General features: G+C 39.5%; 1 protein-coding gene across 1 annotated transcript in view; it reads right to left on the bottom strand.

The window, feature by feature from the left end:
* Positions 1–23,864, bottom strand: part of RAP2A (RAP2A, member of RAS oncogene family) — a 28,744-nt gene extending 4,880 nt beyond the window's left edge. The window contains exon 1 of the mRNA XM_084880303.1: positions 23,305–23,864. Within this exon, the coding sequence (XP_084736429.1) occupies positions 23,305–23,618 (314 nt within the window). The 5' untranslated portion in view covers positions 23,619–23,864. The remainder of the gene's footprint in view (positions 1–23,304) is intronic.
* Between the last annotated feature and the right edge of the window lie 783 nt (positions 23,865–24,647).

The raw sequence follows: 24,647 nt of genomic DNA on the forward strand, positions 1-24,647 counted from the left end.
AGCAGAAAGATAATGGTCTGTGAACTAGGGAAGTGAGCCCTCACTAAACACTGAATCTACCAGAGCTTTGATTTTGAACTTTCCAGCATCCAGAACCGTAAGAAATAGATTTCTATTGTTTAAACCACCTAGTCTATGGTATTTTTGTTATAGCAGCCAGATTAGACTAAGATAAGGTGTCTCTGAATGAACATGTCTGGTAAATGCTAAACTAATAAAGATAACAAATGATATGAAAAGAATAAAGCAAAAAGATCCTAAATCACTTTGGAACCTAAAGATGGTTCTTTCTACAATTCACTGTATAACAATTTTACTTTAATTGTTATACTGTTATTCACTATACAACAATTTTACTTTAAACATCATTTTAAAAGCTGTTATGATTGCAATATAAACCAGTGTGTGTGTGTGTGTGTGTGTGTGTGTGTGTACTTTCCCTTAAGCAGCATGCATCTCTAATTTATAAAAGAAGTAATCTGCAAAACTGCACACAAGTGATAACAAATGTGACAGGACACAGCTAATCTATCAGAAGAGAAAACTACATAGCCAAGCCTTTACTGAGGCAGGAGTCGTATAGAATTATTATCATTCAGGAAAAATAGGCAGGAATGTTAGCGACAATAATTCTACAATTTCATCATCCTTTCAAGATGGTTCTCTCACTCACCCTAACATGTAAAACAAACTATATTCCCAACAGAATCTCTTTTTCTTCCTTTGGCACTAGATCAAACTTAGAGTGGTCTCAATATGAGGGCATATTCTAGGCAGTGTGCCATTTAGCAATCTGAAATATAAAAACAACTTCAAAATGAATGGAGAGAACAACATCCACAGTAAAAGCTAGAATTTGGATATTACCATCTTGCAGGAAATGGGTTTGGAAAATTTATACCAAAGAGCTTTATATGAATGTATTCTTTACCAACTGTGCCTATGCTTGCTGGTCTCAGGTCACACAGAGACCTCTGAACACAGGACACAAGGGTTTTCCACATCCAGGACTCTGACAGCATCAATTATGTGTATCCTTGGCCTCTGGGTGGACAAATGGCAATGAGAACGAAGCTGCATAACAAACCTACGCATCAGCTGCTTCACACACAAGCCTTCTTGACCTGCTGTACAGAGAAGCTCTGTGGGGAGCAAACACTGCCTATCGTGTTAGGACAATGTCAGTTCCTAATCTGTTTTAGTTGCAAAGATATAACTGCATTTTCTTTTTCTCATGAGAATATATATATATATATATATATATATATATATATATACAGTATGCTTTAGAATGCTTTGTTTGGTAGGGAAGTAAAATAAACATTAATACAATTCAGTAAAACTGGTTGAATTTAAGTTAAAAAATTAATTTCAATCTGTTTACAATATGTAATAAAAAAAGTGATAAAACATCACTTTATATTATTAGTTAAGTGGTAAATATTGTAACAAATACTTCTTAGTTTCAAAAGAGTATTATACGTAAAAAATATTTATTACATTTTTAAATGAAAACTAAAAATACGTAGATTTTTCAAAACTTGTGAATTGGCATACTGTTTGAATGAAGACTCTGAATAAATATTACCAACAGATTCTCAGAAGGGCAACAAAATACTTCAAACATAGGTCTACATTTGATAACATTTAATAATTGTTAAATAAAGATGGCAATTTAGTCAGTATCAGAACCTAACCTGTCCATTAGATCACTAGCCAAACTCAGTGGTCTTTTTTTTCCATTCTGATTTTGAGAGTACGTTTACTAAAGCTGGGGACAGTGAAACAAAGGAAAGGTTTTGGATAGAAGAAGCAACAGGAGAGAACCCAGGCAGGGCTGCTTTGACCCTCTAGAAACAAAGAAGTGAGCCACCCAGGTCAGTGTGGACTCACTGAGAAGTAACAGTCAAAGTATCAGAAGTGAGCCAAGGCGGGGCTGCTGTTAGTGCACTGAAAAGTCAGAGGAAAGGGTGCATTGCAGGCAGGTTCAGGGGTTAGCCTGGGACGAACTGCCGCTGCCTGCTGCTCCTGTGGTTGCAAAGTCTCGTGTAGATACTTAAGAGTTTAAGAGAGAAAAGTAAAGTTGCACACCTGAGAAGGAAGAATGGCGGTGGGCATGCTTCAGAGAGAGCCCCTCCTCCCCGAGGTCTTTTCTAAAACCAACAAGCTACAGAAACTCAGAGTCACATTCTCACAATACTTTACAAGACTGAATAAGGTCTTTCAGGAAGAAAAGACATTGTATGCATTTCGTAATACTGATCAGCAATACATTTTTGTCTGTCAACCCTAAAATAGGATACTGTAGAAAAGATATAAACTAGGATTTGGAGGCTCAGTTTCCAGTCCAGCCACGCAGAGGCTGAAAGACAGAGTGAATCATTTACTCTACTCATCTGTATTTCACTTCCTTGTCAGTAAAAAAGGAAACAAGAATATCTGTTCCCACTTAACACAAAGGGGTTCTGAAAAGGTCAAAGGAGATAATGGAGGAAAAAAGTACTGCATAAAGGTAGGGTGGTGTTTCTTTCCCCTTCTGCACACTGAGACCACAGCTTCAGTAAGTTAAGACGCAGGAGATACTAATCAAGGGAGGTAACACTCCTGAGGAGAGATGAACCAAGTCAGGGTGCTGGTGCGGCGTGGTCAGACAGGCAAGAGAGAAAGGAGTCAAACGGAGGACAGCAGCTACCTGATGTCAGTCTATCCCTTCTCTGGTCCCCAAGCTGAGGATCACAGTAATGAGGAACTACAAAAGTGGAACTGCCTTCCCCAAATACAGATACCCATGGGGAAGGGTTAGACGGCTTTAGGTTGGGATGATGGAATAGGTCCTATAAGTGGAAATAAGATTTGGAGAAACCTCAACCCTCCTTAAGAAGATGAGTGAGGAGAAGGGAAAAAGCAAAGAGTTGTGTTGATAAAATAGAGAGGGCATGAGGAAACTGGTTTTGCTCTCTGATGTAGAAATGTGATAAGTTAAAAAACAAACACTAATTTGAAAAAATATATGCACTCCTATGTTTACTGCAGCGTTATTTACAACAACCAAAATTTGAAAGCAGCCCAAGTGTCCATCAGTAGATGAGTGGATAAAAAAGCTTTGGTACAATAACACAATGGAAAAAAGAATAAAATCTTGCCTTTTGTGACAGCCTGGATGGACCTGGAGAGTAGAATGCTTAGTGAAATAAGCCAAAGAAAGACAAATGCCCCTATTTCACTTATTTGTGGAATCTAATAAACAAAATAAACTGACAAACAAAATGGAAACAGACTCATAAGTGGAGAACACACTGACAGCTGTCAGAGGGGAGGGGTGTTGAGGGACTGGCTGAAAAAGGTGAAGGGGTTAAGCAAAAACAAACAGACAAACAAACAAAAAGCAGACAACAGTATGGTGACTGCCACAGGGCAAGGGGGTTGGGAGAGGTCTGAAGAGGGCAAAAGGGAATAAAATGGTGGCAGAAAATACTTTGGGTGGTGAGCACACAGTTCATTATGCAGATGATGTGTTGTAGAGTTATATACTTGAAACCTGTAAGATTTTATTAACCAATGCCACCCCAATAAAAAATGTAAAAAATAAAAATAAAAATAGAAAGGACAGAAAACAAACAGCAGCAGCAAAACATCCAGACTAAGTATTCCAATCACAGAACTGCTTCTAGCTAGTTTTGTGAATTTAGAAAATTAATTTCTTGGTTCTTCAATTTCTTGAACTTTAAAATGAGTTGGACTACAGAATTTCTATGTTCTTAAGCTCTGAAGTTAAATATCAGAACAGACACAGTGGGTCACTCCTGTCATCAACACATACCAGAGAATTTGCTCAGAGCTTCTGGTCTGAGAACACCACCAATAGGCCGATCTTTACAAGAGATATGAAATCAGGAGGAAGGCCAAAAGGTAAGGAGAAAACCTCAACAGATTCCATGGGGCCAGGACACCAAGCAGCAGAGATTTCTGACTCCAACCAAAGCAGCTACAGCTAACATGCTGACTCACAGGCAGAAAGTATCGTACTCAGGACCAAGGCAGTTCTATTTCACTGACAATATTATTCAAATACAAAAATGTGGGATGCTTTTAACTATGTGAATACTGAAAGCTCTATTGAAAACTGCCTGTCGCTGCATAAGTAACTAGTAATAAACAATCGTGTATCATATATTTATTCACCCATTTAATGCATACTTATTTGATAAGAGACTACTGTGTGCTAGATACTATTGTAGGCACCTACAGATATATCAATGAATAAAACAAAGATATCTGCCTTCAAATAATAATAGTCTAGCAGAGGAAACAGACATCCTATATACTAAAAGGCCAATACAGGCAGTTCTCGACATTTTTTTCATAAGTACAATGTATTTGATATGAGCAAGGAGAAAAGGAAAAAAACCTATTTTCATTGCAATCACTAAAGAAGTTCAAACATAACTTTAGTCACATTGTCATGGAAGTGATTTCAGCATCAAGTGATTTCACTTGACACTTCATAGTTATGTCGCCATCTCCCATTTACAGTATTTATATAAAAAACAGTTCCATCATTTCAACGTGTGTACATATGTGCTTTATGTCTTTTATTATTTATTTACCACAAGTAAAGGTTAGGAATTGTTATCTTTTAAATATTTTTACTGTTTCACTTCATTACTGTTGTGTATGTGCTCCATGTGAGTGACGCAGGTGCTTGTGTAGGTAGGTTCCGACTTATGGGAAAATCGCATTATATTGCGCCATAGCAACGGATCTCCATGTAACCCGAGGACTTACTGTATGCAAACTGTCCCCTTAGGAGTTTGACCAACTGGGAATTTGACCGCTCACTGTGACGTGTGCTGACCACCAAGGGGCGGCATGGAACAAAGAAAGGCCTCGGCCTAGGGACCCTACCGAATTTTGTGCCCCGGGCCTCTAGTCAACAGTCAATTATAGGTTTATTGCAAGGTGTTAAGTGCAATAGGAAAAAGAAAATGTAGATCAGCAAAGGGGCTGTTGGGCACAGGTTCAATTTGAAATTACAAGGACAGGGGAGGCCTTGTTGGAAAGGTAGCCTGTGAGCAAAGACGTGAAGGGAGTAAGGGAGTTTGCCAAGCAAGAATCTGGGGAAGAGTATTTCAGGCAGGATATGGACTAGACAAAGTGAAGCTGGTGAGAGTGGGTATGCTGGTTCAAGAAATAGCAAATGGCCTGTGGGATGGATAACATCCTGCAACTCCTGCAGCCAGCAATCCTGCAGTGTAGGAAACTTGCTCATTTGAGGCTGAATGGGACTGAGGAATCTGGGTAGCAGACGTAGCCTCAGCAGACGAGTGTGACATACGTGACAGGGCCAACTACACTAGGCATTTGGTTAGTGGGAATGGCAGTTACTTTTTTCCATGTCCTATATTTATTAATAGTTTTGTGCGTTGTCTTCACTTTTTTACCTTCTCTAAACATTTGGGAATAAAGTTGAAGATGCAAAATTCTAAAAATATTTATGGATTATTGTTAACCTGACCATGAGCAGGATTACATAATGTATTAATAAAGAAAACTAGTTCTTTTAAGCAACTGCTTAATATATCGAATGAAATTTCAGAAATATTGGCTTGAGTATCACTTAGCTGTACAATGTTGATGGACTTAGTGAGGCAGCTTTGTAAATATGAATAGGTAAAAGCATTTGCTGTGTTATCAAGGCAAAATGTCAAGAACACTTCCATGACAATGTGACTAAAGTTATGTTTGAACTTCTTTAGTGATTGCAATGAAAATAGTTTTCTTCCTTTTCTCCTTGCTCATATTAAATACATTGTACTTATAAAAAAATAGTCTCTGGGAAGAATTAAATAGCGAGAAAAATGAAAAAAAATTATTACTCTCATCATCATGAGAATAATCACTATAACTATTTTGCTTATATCTCTTCAGACTATTTTCTTACGCATACAGATATACATTTTTATTTTAAAAAAAAGTAGCTTCAATTTTCATGTACTATCATGGAGCTTTCCATTGCAATATATGCTATGATTACATAATATTCCATTTTGTAGAATCTATGCTATAACTATACCATAATTTAATTACTTCCCCCCCCACTAATGCATATGAAGGGCTCTCATCCCCTCACTTTTTTTCACTACACAAACAACAATACGATGAACTATACTAGAAGTGTAATTTTTGTCTCAAAGGTGCACAGAATATGTGTTTATGTGTCTGGCATACCCTTTGAACCAGAAAAGCCTTACTTCTAGGTTAATTCATCAGATTGCTGTGTGTCTGCGTGTTCATCACCACACACACACACAGTCTCACTGAAAACCCAGAAATGTATACTAAAAACAATAGTGTTTAAGTTAAGAGTGTTTATTTCCCCACCCTTGGAATAGACATTTTAAAAAAATATATATTTTATTGATTTTATACAGAGAGGAAGGGAGAGAGAGAGAGAGTTAGAAACATCGATGAGAGAGTCATCGATCAGCTGCCTCTTGCACACCCCCTACCGGGGATATGCCCGCAACCAAGGTACATGCCCTTGACCGGAATCGAACCCGGGACCCTTCAGTCTCCAAGCCGACGCTCTATCCATTGAGCCAAACCGGTCCCGGCGGAATAGACATTTTTAAACTTTCAATAAAACATTATGGCAGTTCTATAGAAAGTACTGTAAGTACTGTTTTTGGCTGGGAGTTGAAGTCTCCTACCACAGCATGCTTGCATGAAACATCAAACTTCTTGTAAGAAAAACATGAGCTAAATAAGGCTGCCTTCTTCCTCTAAAGTGACTTGTTTTGACATGACTAAATATTTCATTTTTAAGGGCATTTCTGGTAATTTAGCTTAAATAATGAAAGGAAACCGCAATCTTTTGCTCTGACTTTCTCTTGGTTTCAGAATATATTACATACTGAAGAAGAACAGAAAAAAACTGTAAATGTAGTGTAAAAATTAAGTTAAGGAGGGTAATGATACTAAAAAGATATTTAAAGCTTTCAGGGATATTCCATACTATTGTAAATGAAAATAATCTGCTTTCTTAGAAATCAAGAGTTGACATTTTATCAGAAGATTGGATTCCTAACTGATTGTGAGGGATCAACTGATCACAACAATGCAACTCAGGCATTTTAAATGTTTTAAAAACCATTAAGGGTGCTCGCTTTGGCAGTACATATACTCAAGTTGGAATGATACAGAGAAGATTAGCATGGCCCTGGCGCAAAGATGACAGGCAAATTCATGAAGCATTCCGTATTTTTAAGACTATCAGCTGAATTCTCAACAGAAATTTGCCGCCCAGAAGGGACTGGCATAAAATATTAAAAGTGATGAAAAGGAAGGACCTACAACAATGACTGCTCTATCCAGCAGAGCTATCATTTAGAATCGAAAAGACAGATAAAGAGCTTCCCAGACAATAAAAAGCTAGAGTTCATCATCACCAAACCAGTATTATGAGAAATGTTAAAAGGTCTTTTTCAAAAAGAGAGAAAAAAAAAAAAAGGATTAAAAAATGAGTAATAAAATGGCAATAACTATATATCTATCAATAATCACTTAAATGCAAATGAATGAAATGCTCAATCAAAAGACATAGCTGAATGGATAACAAAACAAGACCTTTATATATGCTGTCTAGAAGAGACTCACTTCAGATGAAAAGAGACATACAGAATGAAAATAAAGGAATGAAAAAAAGATATTTCATGAAAATAGAAACAAACAAAATGCTTAAGTAGCATTACTTATACCAGACTAAAAAGACTTTAAAACCAAGGCTACCATGAGACATAAAGAGACCCAGCAATTCTACTACTGGGTATTTATCTGAAGAAACCCCAAAAAGACATACGCACCCATATGTTCACTGCAGCATTATTTACAACTAGAGGCCCTGTGCTCCACATTCATGCACTGGGCCTGTGCCTTCTTGCAGTCTGGGACCCCTTGGGGAGTGGGCCTAAGCTGGCAATCAAACATCCCCTGAGGGGTCCTTAGAGCTGCCGGAGGAAAGAAAGGCTCCCACCACCACCTCTGTGCTCCACAGCCATGAGGCTGGCCTCCTAGTGGTCAGTGCATGTCACAGCGACTAGTAGATTGGCATACTAGTGTAGGATAGACAGATAAGGTGTTAGTGATTACTTTCAAGTTAGGGAAAACACAAAAAACAAATAAACAATATAAGGACTGTGATAGCTGTGACAAAGAAAGCAACTACTTACTGATTAATATACAATAAACTGGGCAAGCCAATATTACATGAGATGATCAAAAAAGGCATCTCTAGGGAAATGAAATCCAAGCAGAAACTATAAGTTGAGAATTGAGTCAGCCATAAAAAAAACTAGGAACATTTTAGACATAAGGAACATAAAATGTAAAAGAGAGGCAGCAGGAAAGTGCTAGGCTTATTCAAGGAAACAAAAAAAGACCAGCATGACTAGAACATAAAGAGCAAGGGGAAGAAAAGCATGAGCGATGACTGAAGAAGAACCTTGTAAGAACAGAAGAAAGCCATCAGAGGTCTTTCAGCAGCGAAGTTACATGGCTTATGTGTTAGAGATCAGTATGGGTAATATACAGAAATGGATTTTAGGGGCACAACAGCAGAAGCATGAAAGTAGTTAGGCGATAACTGTAGTGTTCAATCTAGGCAACAAAGATGTGCGCTGAAAGGCAGAGGCCAGAGGCTCAATAACAGGCAAGATTCATATGTGCTGGTCTTTGAGCACAAAACTGTCAGGGATGCAACATGAGGAAACCTGCTGTGTTGCTTGAATGGCTGTCCTACATCTTCACCTGGGATTTGGTTACATGTATCCACCTTGATAAAAAAAAAATTTTTTTGAAACAAGAAAAAAATTAGTAAGAATTATCTAAAGGATTTCCTCATTAAAATAGGAATAATAAAATAACCTTTTAAGGCTAACAGAGTGAACATGCAAATTGATTATGGAGTTTAAATCACATGAAGTGCATGATTAAACTGATCAGTTTATTACTCAGCCAAATACTGCTAACAATTTCAAATTTCTGGCCAAGTCCTATGCTATTTAATTTAAACTCAAAACAGGCTAAAGACTAAAAATGTAATAAATACTAATACCAAAGTATATATTACTGAAAATAAAAACAATTAACAATTCTGAACATTTTCTTCTTCACTATCAGATCTATAAATTGCATCCATTTGACCACAATTTGTTTCAGCATATCAAGATAACCCAGTACTTCAAATACCCATGCAAAAAAGAAAAAAAATATGATGACTACATCTAATCGGCTTTTTATTTATTAGAAATGAAGATTATCCACCTAACTAATGCATTATTTGTGAGGAAGTATTTACAACTAGAAGCCGAATACCTTATCATTTAGGAATCAAATGCAAACGTTGTCTAAATAAACCATTTGAACCTTTCTTTTTTTTTAAAGCAAAATATCTGCGATACCAGAATAAGGTAGAGTAAAGCAGTTATTGGTCTGTATTTGATAATTTAATGTGTAGTTAACTTTCAGTCTGCATTTTAATGTACATTCAGTTACCAAATCAAAAATACATCATATTCAAATCTGTCAATAAAGTATAATCTTTTTATGTAATTTAAATAGCAGGGAAAATTCAAGCTTGAACCCATATATGAAGATACACAGCTTCAACTTATCAAAGAAACAAAGGTTTTCAGACATATCTTTAAAGAGAGTTGAAATCTGAAGCCTGTGCATTAACAGGTCCCCCTGCCCTGGCTGGTGTTACTCAATGGCTAGAGCATCAGCCCATGTACCAAAGGGTGGAGAGTTCAATCCCTGATTAAGGGCATCTACCTGCATTGCAGGTTCAATACCGAGCCCTGGTTGGGGCCTGTTAGGGAGGCAACCAATCCATATCTCTCTCTTTCTCTCTCTCTGTTTTATACTCCCTCCCTCTCTTTCACTCTCTCTAAAAATCAATGCAAAAATATACTAGCCGAAACCGGTTTGGCTCTGTGAATAGAGCGTCTGTCTGCAGACTGAAAGGTCCCAGGTTCAATTCCGGTCAGGACATGTACGTTGGTTGCGGGCACATCCCCAGTAGGGGTTGTGCAGGAGGCAGCTGGTCGATGATTCTCTCTCATTGATGTTTCTAGCTCTCTATTCCTCTCCCTTCCTCTCTGTGAAAAATCAATAAAATATATTTTAAAAATATATATACTAGTATATTCAGGTGAGGATTAACAAAACAAAAAGAAATTATTATACTTAAAAAGACTAAATTGAGTCGACTGTTCAGGAATATGCAATTTGAACTGTTATCTAAATTCATAAATTAAAATACACATATTCTCAGCACACCTTCATTTCAGAACTCTTGGCAAAAATGTTTATGAATAAAAATTTATATGTATCTGGTATACAAAGTTCAATTACAAATATTTTTTAAAAGCTACCTTTGAATGAAGAGTAATTAAAGGATGCATAAAAGCTGTAATGAGCTAAGACTTCTCAGAACTTCAAAAATTATTAATAGAAGAGCTTTGTCCTGGAAATTTTTCTACTTTTTATAGTAAAATCTTAAAATATTTATTTTCAAATTACTAAATACAAACAGCCCTGAGTAAAAGTAAAAAACATACAAAACAAAACAAACAACAAAAAAAACAGCCCACAGACACAAAAATCTATCAGCTTTCAAGAAAGCTCAGGTTATTGTACCAACAGAATTAGCATTTCTTCTCTCCAACAATGAACAGCGCGGGGGAAGATGACGTCAAATATATATGGCATGTAACTGGTTGGTTCTCCTGGCATGAGATTGATTGATGTCTATTAAAAAGGTTTTTTCATTTGAACCAGAGTAACAGGTGACAGATGGAAAAGGCAAAACAAAAACAAATGCACAATAAAGAAAGGAGCTGGAAACTATCATTATTGGCAGAGATTGGGTGCCCAGCAGCTGCCAATGGAGAATGATGAACTATAGATACTTTCACAGGTTGCACGTCAACACTGAGGTAAAAGAAGTTGGAAACAGTTATAAGAAATCATGGTGGAAGCAGGGGAGAATGGGTGTAAAGCAAAAAGTCTTCGATAGTCTCCAGTAGTTAATCAGGTTGAGATGAGAAGTTGTAACAATAGGTCTAGTATATGAGTGATTTCAGGGGATAGGCAGAGCAAGAATTAATTGGATGTGAGAAAATATGTTTTCATTCCCATTATAAAACCACTTTCATCCCCTAAATAACTCATATCTGAAACATCTGACCTATGCAACAGTCTCCTAACTGGTCCCACCTCCAACTTCTCACCCCTCTCCCCGCATCCCCCCTAATCCACTACCTTGGAAAAATGTGGAGACTCTAGAATGACTAGATCAAGTCTATCTCTATGTTAACAGTCAAGGCTAACCACAATTTAGTCACTGGCTAAAATCAAGACGGAATGCACTACAAATGGGGGAGAGAATTGGATTTGGATTTAGAGGACATAAAAATAAGATCCAAGTTGGCTCCCTTGAATATGTCATGTGACCTTTCTGAGCCTCAGGTTCCTTATTTGTAAAACAAATATTAATGATACTTAGTATTAGTATCTTAGGAAGATGATGGTGATGACTTGACTAATAATAGCAAGCAAGCATCAGTTGTTTTAGTTACTGCCAGATACTACATTAAGCAGTTTAAAGTATTATGGATAACGTAAAATACTACAGAAATGCCAATTATTCTTTTCTAAGTTTTCACAAACCATCTGTTAGTAAATCAGTTCTACAACCATAATTGTGGTGACATATCTGTAAAAGAGCACAAAATTTTTTACTTAGTTTCTTATCTCCTATCTCTAGCTTCCATCCCTTTGGCAAGGAAAGCCAAATCTAACTATTTAGCTGGAAGATCATTAACCCTTGTGAAAAAGATTTGAGAGAAACAGGATATACAGTGTTCCTTCTATTCAGAGGCTAAAAATTCTTTAAACAGAAGTATCTTTCTTTATCCTATTCATGTTTTCACTTCAAACATTGGTAAGGCAAGTCACTAGACATGAACCATGGCTCTGAAGTTCTAGTAAGGTAACGTGGGATAATTAAAAAAGAAAACAAACTCCATAAAACTAGTTCTGAAATAGTTTTGTTTCTGCCTTGAGCAGGCTATGCTACCTTTGCAGTTACATCTGGGCCCTCAGGACAGAAAGGGCCAGATATATTTTTCCATGTAGCCATATGTCCAGTGCTGGAATTAATTCTTGATACTTATAGGCATACAAAATAGAATGAGTTAATGAAGTGGGCAAAAGGGGACAAAAAGGGAGGAAATATGTGTGTGTGTGTGTGTATACCAAAAAAAGTTTATGCTCACTTTGAATAATTATAAAGGGAATGTTTATTAAAATGTATTTCATTTTTAAAGTGTATAATTTTTTGGAGACAGCCTGCGTAGATATATAATTAACTCCAAACTGTCAAATATATATATTTATTTTAGTACATTTTGTCAGATAGTTATCTTGTACCTAATTTTGTATAATGCCCAGGGCAATGTTATACAAATGATGTGGTTATAGCTGTAATATTTGATGCTGACAGTGATGACTTATATACACAGATAAAACTTCTTCTGGAATCAATTTATTAAAAACCCTGTCAGCACATTACTATATATATCCATCAAGATGGTTAAAATTATCTTTATTCCATGCAATTTTTGGAATTTATAAAAAGGTCTATAGTTGCCCAGCTGGTGTGGCTCAGTGGTTGAGCATCAACCTATGAACCAGGAGGTCATGGTTCAATTCCTGGTCAGGGCACATGCTGGGGTTGCAGGCTCGATTCCCAGTGTGGAATGTGCAGGAGGCAGCTGATCAATGATTCTCTCTCATCATTGATACTCTCTCTCTCTCTTTCCCCCTCTCCTTACCTCTCTAAAAATAAATAAATAAATAAATAAATAAATAAATAAATAAATAAATATGTGTGTGTGTGTGTGCGTGTGTGTGTGTGTGTGTGTGTGCGTGCGTGTATCTGTGATCAACGTTTTTAAAAAGAAAAATGTCACCTGGAGTTGGGTGGAGGTTGGGCAAAGGGGGACAAAAAGGGAGGAAATGGGAAACAGCTGTAATACTATCAACAATTAAAAAGAAAACTGTCATTTAGCAAATATTTAATATTTATGCCTGATTGCTTTTTATAAAGTATTTTTAGTATTTGAATTATATGTATAAAAATCATTACCATTTTCTGTGAGTAACAAAAACATATTGTCACCACTAAAGCCAACATAGTCTCCATGTGAACAGAAAGACTCAAAGCAATCAGGGTCTGTGCCCTAAGTTCTCTAACATACTCTACTATCATTTCAGATAAAGAGGAGAAAGCAAAGGAAAAGATGGAATTGAAATACTAGATTAGCTATAATCCTGAGTCTCATTCCTAAGAAATCCTCAGGTAGCACATTGTTTGATAAATGCCTGGACTTCATTTCTATTTATGTAAATTTGGGTGAAACATTTTTTATTGCTATTTTAGAGCTCCTACTTAAAAAAACACTTTACATTCTGTACCTCATTATTTATTATATTATACTAGAGGCCTGGTGTACAAAATTTGTGCATGGGGGGTGTCCCTCAGCCCAGCCTGCACCCTCTCCAATCTGGGACCCCTCAATAAGATCGGGCCTAAATGGGCAGTCGGACATCTCTTTCACAATTCAGGACTGCCGGCTCCCAACTGCTCACCTGCCTGCCTTCCTGATTGCCCCTAACCGCTTCTGCCTGCCAGCCTAATCACCCCTAACCATTCCCCTGACAGCCTGATGCCTAACTGCTCCCCTGCCAGCCTGTTTGCCCCTAACTGCCCTCCCCTTTAGGCCTGGTCACCCCTAACTGCTATCTCCTGCAGGCCTGGTTCTCCCTGCAACTGCCCTCCCTTGCTGGCCATCTTGCATCCACATGGGGGCAGGATCTTTGACCACATGGGGACAGCCATCTTGTGTTGGAGTGATGGTCAATTTGCATATTACTCTTTTATTAGATAGGACTAGAGGCCCGGTACATGAAATTTGTGCACTCGGGGGGGGGGGGGGGTCCCCCAGACTGGCATGTGCCCTGTCACAATCTATCGCCCCAAACAGGTAGGCCCTGCCCACCCACCTGGGGCTCCTTAATGGATTGCCCCAAAGAGGTAGGCTGGAGCCTGGGGTCCCCGCTTTTATGCCACACAGAGCCGGGAGGTGGAACTCCCAGGCAGGCCTCACTGTACAGCGCCGGGGGACACCCAGGCAGGCCCTGTCTCAGGAAGGCAGGACTCCCAGGCAGGCTCCATGCCACACATGCAGCTTCAAGCCCAGCTCCGCCCACCTGTGTATGGGCAGCTATCTTGTGACAGTGTTACAACCACTTAGGCTTCTATTAGTAAGAATTACTGATGAGGCCCTAACCAGTTTGGCTCAGTGGATAGTGTGCTGGCTTGCAGACTCAAGGGTCCCAGGTTTGATTCCGGTCAAGGGCATGTACCTTAGTTGCAGGTACATCCCCAGTAGGGAGTGTGCAGGAGGCAGCTGATTGATGTTTCTCTTTCATTGATGTTTCTAACTCTCTCTCTCCCTCTCCTTTCCTCTCTGTAAAAAAATCAATAAAAATAAAAAGAATTACCAATGAGGAAATTGAGATTCAGATGATGTTGACTTGACCCTAACTACATAATATGTACTGGAGCTCAGCTTTAATGACAGTAACATTTAACTGTCTTTAAAGATGAGATTAGACCAATATGCACAATTAAATAAAACACTGAATTATAGCAAATATATATAAAACCTTAAATATTTTATAACAGTTACATATATAGTAACTGTTAAGGTCATTGGAGAACTAAGTTAAGGGTAGGATTAATTTAGAACAAAACTCTCCATCCAAAAACAGAGAAAAACACTCTTAAGATTTCATATTTGGAAAGTTGTAAAGATACCTAGTAAAGAAGAAAATACTTCTATGCACTGAATTATTAATAAAATGTAAGATTTCCACATTTGAATTATTAATCTTTAAGGGGATACTCCTAGGAAAGCATGATAAATAATACTAAATGTTTTAAGTAAAGGTTTACAATGTTTCTCTTAGGTAATTTTACTAATTGATTTTAAGACATCTGTAAGTTTAGTTATCTTTATCTATTTTTACTATCTTATAGGGAGAGCTGAATCAATATTTTCCTGGACAGATGCAGCAAACCACTTCAAAACATCAGTTTCCAAAACCTCCTCAACAACCTACGGAGTACTAAAGGATCCTTGCAATCACATACTAGTCTGAACAAGAGCCCATTCTCTGTCATAAATTTTCACGAGGCAGGTGCTATCCTCATCAGAATAAACAAAACTACAGAAGTATGTCCTTATATTTCTAACATGCACAACAAACAGTAATGCTTTCTCAAAAATCACACTTTAGCCCTAGTTCGTTTGGCTCAGTGGATAGAGGGTCAGACGGCGGACCAGAGGTCCCAAGTTCGATTCCAATTGTTGCTTAGTTTCTGACTCTTGCTTCAATATAGTATGCTATTAGTATTTGATTCAGAACCCAGTAACCTTGTTTTGACTCACAGGCTTAAAAAAAAAATATTTCATAGCAGTTACCCTTAATTTAAACTGAAATTTGTTAAAAGTCAGTGTAATATAGATGTGTTACAGTTTTCCTACAAGAATAAAAGGCAAAATAATTGGGCTATTGTATTAGGTATGATAGTTTAAAAAAGGTTTAAATCTTTTAGAAGTCTCAAGTTAAATATATTCAAATATTATGTTCAGTATATACCATGTTAAAATCTTAGCAACAAGAGATTAGCTATTTTTAAATATTTTACAACCTTAAACTTTACTAATATATTCATATTTTACTTATACCTTTTATTAAAATGCAGATATCTAAAATTTTAGCATTACCATTATTGATGATATTTTATTGAAAGACTCAATTTGATCTGATAAAGTATAAAGGTATGTTTAAGAAACTTTTCCGTTAGGCTCAGAATAATTTTCAATATAATGAACCACAACTGTCAAGTAACAAGTAAATAAAATGGCTAATATATATGGCAAATTTTTGCACACCACTAAAATTTCATGATATATTTCCCACAAAAATACTATCTTTAATTTTTACTTTTGTTACTATTCTGTGTCCATCAGTTTGATCTCATTTGAAAGTCTACTCATATACACACTCAAATATTTTTCCAAAAATAATTCAAACAATTTACAATTCTTGTTATAACATAGACCAAAAAAATCCTATATAATAAAGTAATATGCAAATTGAACATCACTCCAACATACAAGATTGCCGCCCCCATGTGGTCCAAGATGGCTGCCACAAGATAGCTAGCAGGAGAGGGCAGTAGGCACAATTGGGCCAGCAGGGGAGCAGTGAGGTGTTCATCAGGCTGGCAGGGAGTGGTTAGGGGGTGATCAGGCAGAAGTAGTTAGGGGCAATCAGACAGGCAGGTGAGCAGTTGGGAGCCAGCAGTCCCGGATTGTGAGATGGCCAGCAGGGGAGGGCAGTTAGGGACAATCAGGGCCTAAAGGGGCAAACATTCCTCAAAGGCACCCAGAGTGGAGAGGGTGCAGGCTGGGCTGAGGGACACCCCCTCCCTATCCCCATGCATGAATTTCATGCACTGGGTGTATAGTAAGTACATAAAATCACAACAACAAAAAAAGCACACATAGTAGTTCAGAACAGATGGAGGGAAACAGGTAACCGGGCAAAATTGAAACAGAAGCAAAGGAAACCCTAAGTATAGAATCATACAGGGACTTAGGTTCTCAAAACAATGGCTAAGAGAACTGTGTAAAAATAAATTATCCTTGAAAAAAAACACACAAAAAAAAACACCTTAAGTATGGTATACGTTTTAAAGATGACTGCTTAGAAATGTATATGAAAGCATAATCTATGCATTTTTATGTGCCATATGTAATTTCAAAGAAAACAGCATATAGAAGTTAAATTACTCAAATGTATTGCTACTGAAGAATTTTCCAACTTTGTTGGCACTTCCTTCGGTTGTATCCTCTAGAAACATTTTATCGGTTCCTCCATCTCCTCCTTAATGTTTATCTGTTAATTAATTACCCAACTTTTTCCTAAAAGAGAGCTAGAAAGTCAGCATTACCCAACTTGCTTAGTGGCCTGAATATTTCTCATTCAATGGTCAGCCATGTCACCTTTCACACTTTACCGCCTCTCTCATTGAATGGACTAGGTAGAAGTACTCACAGAACGTCAAAGCTGAAAGGAGACCATCTACTCATCTGCAAAGTAAACTTAAAAAACATTCCCTTTCAGGAAAAAATTGGGCTGTAAAATGTGACTTATGGCTATTATGCTCTGTACCTTGGAAGCCCAGATTTTTCTTACAATTTTGGTAACTGGAGATATCAAATTGGGGAAGGAGGTGCCTCTGGAGAAAGGAATGATGACAGATTCCAGGAGGTTCACTTACTTAAAACAAACATCATTTGATGAGTTCCCAGGTTTTGGCTCACAGCACAAATCTGTTGCCAGTCAAGATTTATGTGTAGCAATTGGCAATCTGCCTCTATTTTAAGAGTAGGTTTTTATATGGTTTCTTATTTTGAAGAGCAAAAGTGAAATCACTTGTGCCATTTGAAAGAAATCACTTAAATGATATAGAAATAGTAATAATAAAAAAATAGAAACTTATTCACTTTCGGTAGTGCAAACCAACCACCCTTTTCCAGACTTTTTCCTAATGTTAAAATACCCCATGCCTTCTAGCCTATTGCTAAGTATTTAGTCTCTGTATAGCTTACAACTTTCAAGTTTTATCCTTGGCTATCCTCATTTCTAATTCCTATTTCTGGCCATATTCATTCATTTCTCTTTCTAGATGCTACACAATATATTTCATACCTTCTACAAATCTGAACTACACAGCTCATCCTGAGTGTTTATATTCATACATAAATGATGTTTCAGGCTTTACTCAAATATACTAATTATTTATTAGGTGGATCTATGTGTATGATTACTACTCCAAAGCTTGAATCTTCCCCAGCTATTCTGCCATAATTCTATTTACACATTTTCAAGATGTCAGTTACTTCTGACCTTTCTCTCTTCCTCCCATTAACTTTGATTAATTCATTCTTTACAACATTAATTTCATCCATTCTTTCTGCTACTAAAAACACCATGCTAATTCAGAACCTTTACACTTCATGTAGAAACTATAGAATATTACAATTTTTACAACTATTCCTCCTGACTATTCTATTGCCACTAAGCCATATATCATATCACCACCATGTTAGTATTTCTATAATAATTTTGATAATGGTCCTTGACTTGTAAGATCTAGTCCAAAGTCTTCAACCTTATTATCATTTAACTTCACATTTTTAAGTCTTACCTCCTCTCACACTTCTATATTAATTCCTGGTTTAGCCAATCTGGTCTATTTCATTAATAGTTAACAACATATTCTTTGTATTTCCCATGTCATTTCCCACTTTTTAGTTTCTGAATCCTCACCCAAGGATATGTTTTACTGACTTTAGAGAGAGGGGAAAGGAGAGAAAAAGGGAAACATCGATCCGTTGCCTCCCTGACTGGGGATTGAATGGCAACCTAGGTATGTGCCCTGGTCAGGAATCAAAGCTTTAGGTGCATGGATGATGCTCCAACAGAGCCACACCAGCCAGGGATGTGCTCCTGATTTTTTTTTTTTTTTAACATATTTTTATCGATCTTTTTTTTAGAGAAGGAGAGAAGAGAGAGAGAGAGAGAGGAAGAAAAATTGATGAGAGAGAACACTGACTGGTTGCCTCCTGCATACCTGTCATCAGGGATTGCACCTTCAACCCAGGTGTGTGTCCTGACCAGGAATAGAGCCAGTAACCTTTTGATTCATGGGTTGGTGCTCAACCACTGAGCCACACTTGGCCTGTCTGTGCTCCTGATTTTTTATGGTTCGTATTAAACTTTACCTCTGATCCTGTTGCCTTAATTAGATACAAGAACTCCCACAGAATGTTAGAGCTGAAGGAAGATAACCTACTCCATCTGCAAAATGAACTTTAAAGAATCATTTCCTCCATCTACAACAGTGTTTCCCAAAGGGTGGTACACGTACCCCTAGGGGTACGGGAAGAGTTTGGTGGGGGTACGCGTTGCACCGGGGTTTGGTGGGGATATGCACTGCACCGTGCTTAGCTGCACCTAATTTTACGTTCTCGTGAGTACGAGGGGTACTCAGTGTTACGAAAATTATAGAAGGGGTACACATATGTCAAAAGTTGGGAAACACTGATCTACAAAATGAAAATGTTTGGGGAAACTGAGGCCAAAGGACAATAAAAATACTTTTCTCTCTGAACACTAGTTTTTCCAACATATTTTTCTTGATTGTTTCTATGTACTAGTAGCTGTGCTGCCCGCATGGGATCAGAGTTTAATGATCAACAGTATATAAATCAACACACAAATAACTAAGCTCTATGAGTGCCTCAGAAAGAGGGAAGTACAGGTTGCCACGAAGTCTGAAGTGCCTGTGGTTGAGAGATGGGTGAGGCAAGAAGTTAGTCTAGAGGGGGAAGATGGGAAGGTGTTACTCAGTTGAGGAGGAGGAGGAAAGCTTCCCTGAGGGGGAAGTCTAGGAATTAACTCTGCAAAAGGCAGAAGGTTCCCACAAGTAGAAGAAAAGCTCAGAGACAGACTCTGAAAGGAATGAAAGAAGGTCTGGGTGTTGGCCTCTAAGGGATGGGGAGTGATGCAAGAGGTAAAGTTGCAGAGGCAGGAAGGCCAAGAGCACTCTCTGCATGCCTGGGAAGGTCACATTGCGGATTCCTGGGCTTTATCCTAAGAATAACATGCCGTGTTCAAGGATACTTCAAGTCTGGACCATGGCTTACCCTGGGAGGAATGAGAAAAACAGTTATGAAATCAGAAAGAATTCTAGTGTTATTGCACTTGAAACATTTTCTGTTTCCCTATCACTCTTCCTTGTGTGATCTCATCCAAAGTAAAAAAACAAACAAAAAAACAACAAAAAACAAAAAAACACACATATAAATATGTAATTAAACAGTACCCCATATAAATTAGTTAGCCCACTTGGTTTGAAAGAAGATTATGTATAGATGTATATATCTGTGCACTTGTAAATATTTAGAGTATTGGCCTGTTTCACATTTTTTTAAAGCAAAATCTTCCATACAATAACAATTGAAAAGCTCTATTTCACTGTTTGGCCATACATTAGCACTAGACTTGAAGTTAAATGTTCATTCTTTTGCCCCTTCCTATTAAACCTTAATAAGAAAAAGTATTTAAGAGAACACCAGCAAAACTTTTTGTGGGTGTTAATCCTCACCTGAGGATATTTTTACGTTTGATTTTTAGGGAGAGTGGGAGAGACAAGGAAAGATAGAAACATAAATGTGAGAGAAGTACATAAATTGGTTGCCTCCTTGCATGAATCCAACCAGGGCCTGGGCCGAGGAGGAGTCTGCAACCTGGCTATGTGCCCTTGACTGGAATTGAACCCAGACCCTTTGGTATGCATGCTGATGCTCTAGCCACTAAACCAACTGGCTAGGACCAACAAAACCTTTTTTAAGGATTGTTTTCATCTTAGCTGCTTTTTAGCCTCATCTTGTCTACACTAGGTAACGAAATTAAAGATACAATCACAAATTTATTTTCTATAATATTACATTTATATTAAGGATAAAATTTAAAGGTGACAAAGTTATTATTAATAAAAGAACAACTGGAATTTTAGAGCAATTTCTTTGTTCAAGTATTATATACACTTTAGACCTGCACTATCCAATATGGTGGCCAGCAGCCATATGTAGTTATTGTTCAAGCACTTACCACATAGCTAGTCTGAATTGGGTTGTTCCACAAATGTAAGTAACACACTGGATATTGAAAAATTAGTATGGTTTAGCCTGGGTGGCTCAGTGGTTGAGCATTGGCCCTTGAACCAGGAGGTCACAGTTTGATTCCAGTCAGATCAGAGCACATGCTGGGGTTGCGGGCTCAAATTTCAGTAGGAGGCATGCAGGCGGCAGCCTATCAATATTTATCTCTCACTGATGTTTCTATCCCTCTCCCTTCTTCTCTCTAAAATAAAAAAATAATATGTTTTTTAAAAAACAAAAATTAGTATGAAAAAGTAAAATAACTTCATTTTTGAATATTGATTACATGTTGAATAATATATTTTATATATTTTATTTTGTTAATCCCACCCAAGAATTGGGTTAATCTCACCAAGGAATATATTTTCCATTGGTGTTTAGGGGGATGGGGATGTGGAGGGACACACTGATTGGTTCCCTCTCTATGTGCTCAGACTGGGCCCAGATCGAACAGGTAACCCAGGTACTTGCCCTTGACCGGAATCGAGCCACGCTCCAACCTAGAAACACCGGCCAGAACTAAATTATAGTATTTTAGATTCAGTGGGTTAAATAAAATATATTGTTAAATGAGAATGGAGAAGTAAAAAGCTATCAGATTCATATTTTAGAACAGCAGTAGAGGCCATGAAAATGTCTACTTTATTCTAGTTTGAAGTTTAATAGAAGAAATAATACACAAAATTTAGTTTAGGTATTACAGTATATAATCAATGAGTTAATAGGGATGGTGGTCTTGGGGAGAAGACCTCCCCTTTGATCCATATGTTGGATTAAAAATCCACCGCTGGTGCCCAGCAGTGTGGCTCAGTGGTTGAGCATTGACCCATGATCCAAGAAGTCACCAGTTGGATTCCAGGTGGGGGCACATGCCCAGGTTGGGGGCTTCATCCCCAGTAGGGGGCATGCAGGAGGCAGCTGACAGATGTTTCTCTCTCATCAATGTTTCTCTTTTCCATCTTTCTCCCTTCCTCTCTAAAATCCATAAGAACATTTTTAAAAATCCATCGCTGATAATGATTTCTTGACCACCCCTTGAGTACACATAACTTGATCCTTGCTCTTTCTCAATGAGTAAACTCAAACTTGTAATGCGGTTGTTATCTACAGTACACCTACAACTATCTTTCTGTAAATGTCTCCTAATTTTGAGCTACAGGCAGAATTATGTGGGGGAAAATATGATACTATATCAAAATCATAAGCAAGTATTAACTAATTATAAGAACCAGACAAAACAGTAATATGTAATTAAACAGTAATTAGAAAAATTTGCTAAAACTTAGAACTAAGATATTATTACACTTCTAATGCTTGAAATAAGGAAAAATGCAGTCAATTTAAGAGAAAACCAACACGTTAAGCCATTTAAACTACCAGCCATATTTCCAAAGTACATAGGAAAACCGTAGCTGCATTCACTTTACATTAGATAACATACTTTTAAAACAGCAACAAAAAATTAGGTAATATACTTGTCACAACTTTGAAGAAACTTCTCTTTTGTTTCCAGGAATGCCTTCTTTCCCTCCTCCCCCCTTTTTTTTGAGGGGGGGGGGGGAAGCAGCTAAAATTTTTAAAAAGTTAAGCCATATTCTTTAATGTGAATGGCATATTTGATCTCCTACATGCTAATACTCTCTCAACCCCACTGCGCTGTTAGGATGTCTTCAAATCTGTCTTTAAAGTTTCATCTTAATTGAAGAGTTCATTTAAAAAAAAAAACAAAAAAAAAAACACGTCTTGGCACCATCCAATCGTTCACGAGATGAGCCAGGTCTCTTTCCCCTCGACTTGACATGTGTACAGTACCTACACTCTGTGTGCAATGTTCGCTGTCACATATCGCCAAGGTAGATTTTTTTTTTTTGCTTCCGTTCCAGTCTGAAAATGTCTCCGCTATTCCTTGCACCGCTGCCCTCTCTTCCCACCACAAACCAACCCCCCCCCACCCCCCTCCAGCCTCTGCAAGTTTTAAACTTTGTTTCCTCTGGGGCTCTGCACAGACGCTCCCAATAGTGTCCACGAGACAAAGAGCTGCCGCGGCTGGGTTCGCGGGATGCAACATTCGAGGTGTGACACACACAAAGCACTCACAGCTGAGACTCGAGATGATGAGGATGAGGATGGGGATGCAGGCGAAATGGGGAAAAAAAATTATATATATATATATGTATATATATATATATATATATATATATATATATATATATATGTATGATAAAGCCTAAGACCCCAGAGACATAATCCCAGACAGCTCCCTGCGTCCACAGCCACCCCCCCCCCAACACGAGGGGGGAGGAGGAGGGAGCTCTGGCCCCGGGACGGCGGCCGCCCGCCCGCCCGGCTGCAGAGCCCAAGCCCCCGGCCCTCTCACCGCTTCACGCGGATGATCTGGTCCCGCATGGGCTTGATGTCCTGGAAGCTCTGCTGGTTGACGAGGCTGTAGACGAGGATGAAGCCCTGGCCGTTCTTGATGTACAGGTCCCGCATGGACGCGAACTGCTCCGTGCCCGCCGTGTCCAGGATCTCCAGCACCGACGGCGACGAGTCCACCTCGATCTCCTTGCGGTAGAAGTCCTCGATGGTGGGGTCGTATTTCTCGATGAAGGTGCCGGTCACGAACTGCACGGTCAGGGCGGATTTGCCGACCCCGCCCGAGCCCAGCACCACCACTTTGTACTCGCGCATCGTCCCTCCGCCGCGGCCGCCGCCGCCGCCGCCGCCCGCGACATAGACCTACGCCCGCCGCCGCCGCCCTGCGTCCCTGGACCCTGCCCCGGCGGCCGCCCCCGCCGCCTCCCGCGGCCGCTCCCGCCTCACGGCCGCTGCAGCCCCCCGGGCGGCGCCGGCGGAGGGAGCGGCGGGCATGGGCCGGGCCCGAGCGGCAATGCGGCTTCCGAGGACGCCCACAGGCACAGAGCGCCAACAGTGAGTGGGAGCAGCCGCCGCCGCCGCCGCCGGAGACCGCGGGCCCGCAGTGCTGTCGTCCCGCCCCGCCCCTCGCGCCTCCACGCCCAGCTCTCCGCCCGCCGCCACTGCCGCCACCGCTTTCCCGGGCGCCCGAGCGCGCGCCCGAGCCCACGCTCCAGCCGCAGCGCTGCCGGGGGCGGGGCTCGGCGTACGGGGGCGGGGCCCGGCGCCCAGGGGGCGGGGCCCGGCGGCGCAGCCCCGCCTCCGCTCTCCCGTCGCCTAGGCGACCGGCCGCGCGCTCCCGGGAGGCTCTGCGCGGCGGGGCGGAAGCCTCTGCCCGCACTTAGGTAAACAACCACCTTGGCCACCCAGCAACATCCTGGCCCGCTCTCCCTGGCCAACCCCAGGGCGGGCATACTGAGCGTGCGCAGTTCGTGCGCCCGAGCCGGGAACCGAGCCAACCCGAGAATCCCACGCTCAGAATTTGGCGGAGACGAGATGCTGGAGGGATCAGAGCAGTCTCCAGCAGCGACATCTAAGGAGGGAAGTGAAAAGGAGAGACGGACAAGGTCCAAAAAGGAGAGGCCTCGGCAGGAGGGGCTTTCCCGACACCACCCAGCCTGTCAGCATGCCTGAGAGCTTTCATTTTAAAGTTGTATAAACAACAGCGAGCTTTGTTTAAGGGGCCGAACATAAATACAATAAAATTAATCTTTGTTGTAAGGGTCAGGACACTGAATGAGAGGTGACAGATCACTACAATCCTTGCCTAGACCCAGGTCAAGAAGAGACTAAGGAAGCCGGGCC

Source organism: Pipistrellus hanaki (assembly GCF_964339955.1).
Source record: "Pipistrellus hanaki genome assembly, chromosome: 3".
Taxonomy (NCBI): domain Eukaryota; kingdom Metazoa; phylum Chordata; class Mammalia; order Chiroptera; family Vespertilionidae; genus Pipistrellus; species Pipistrellus hanaki.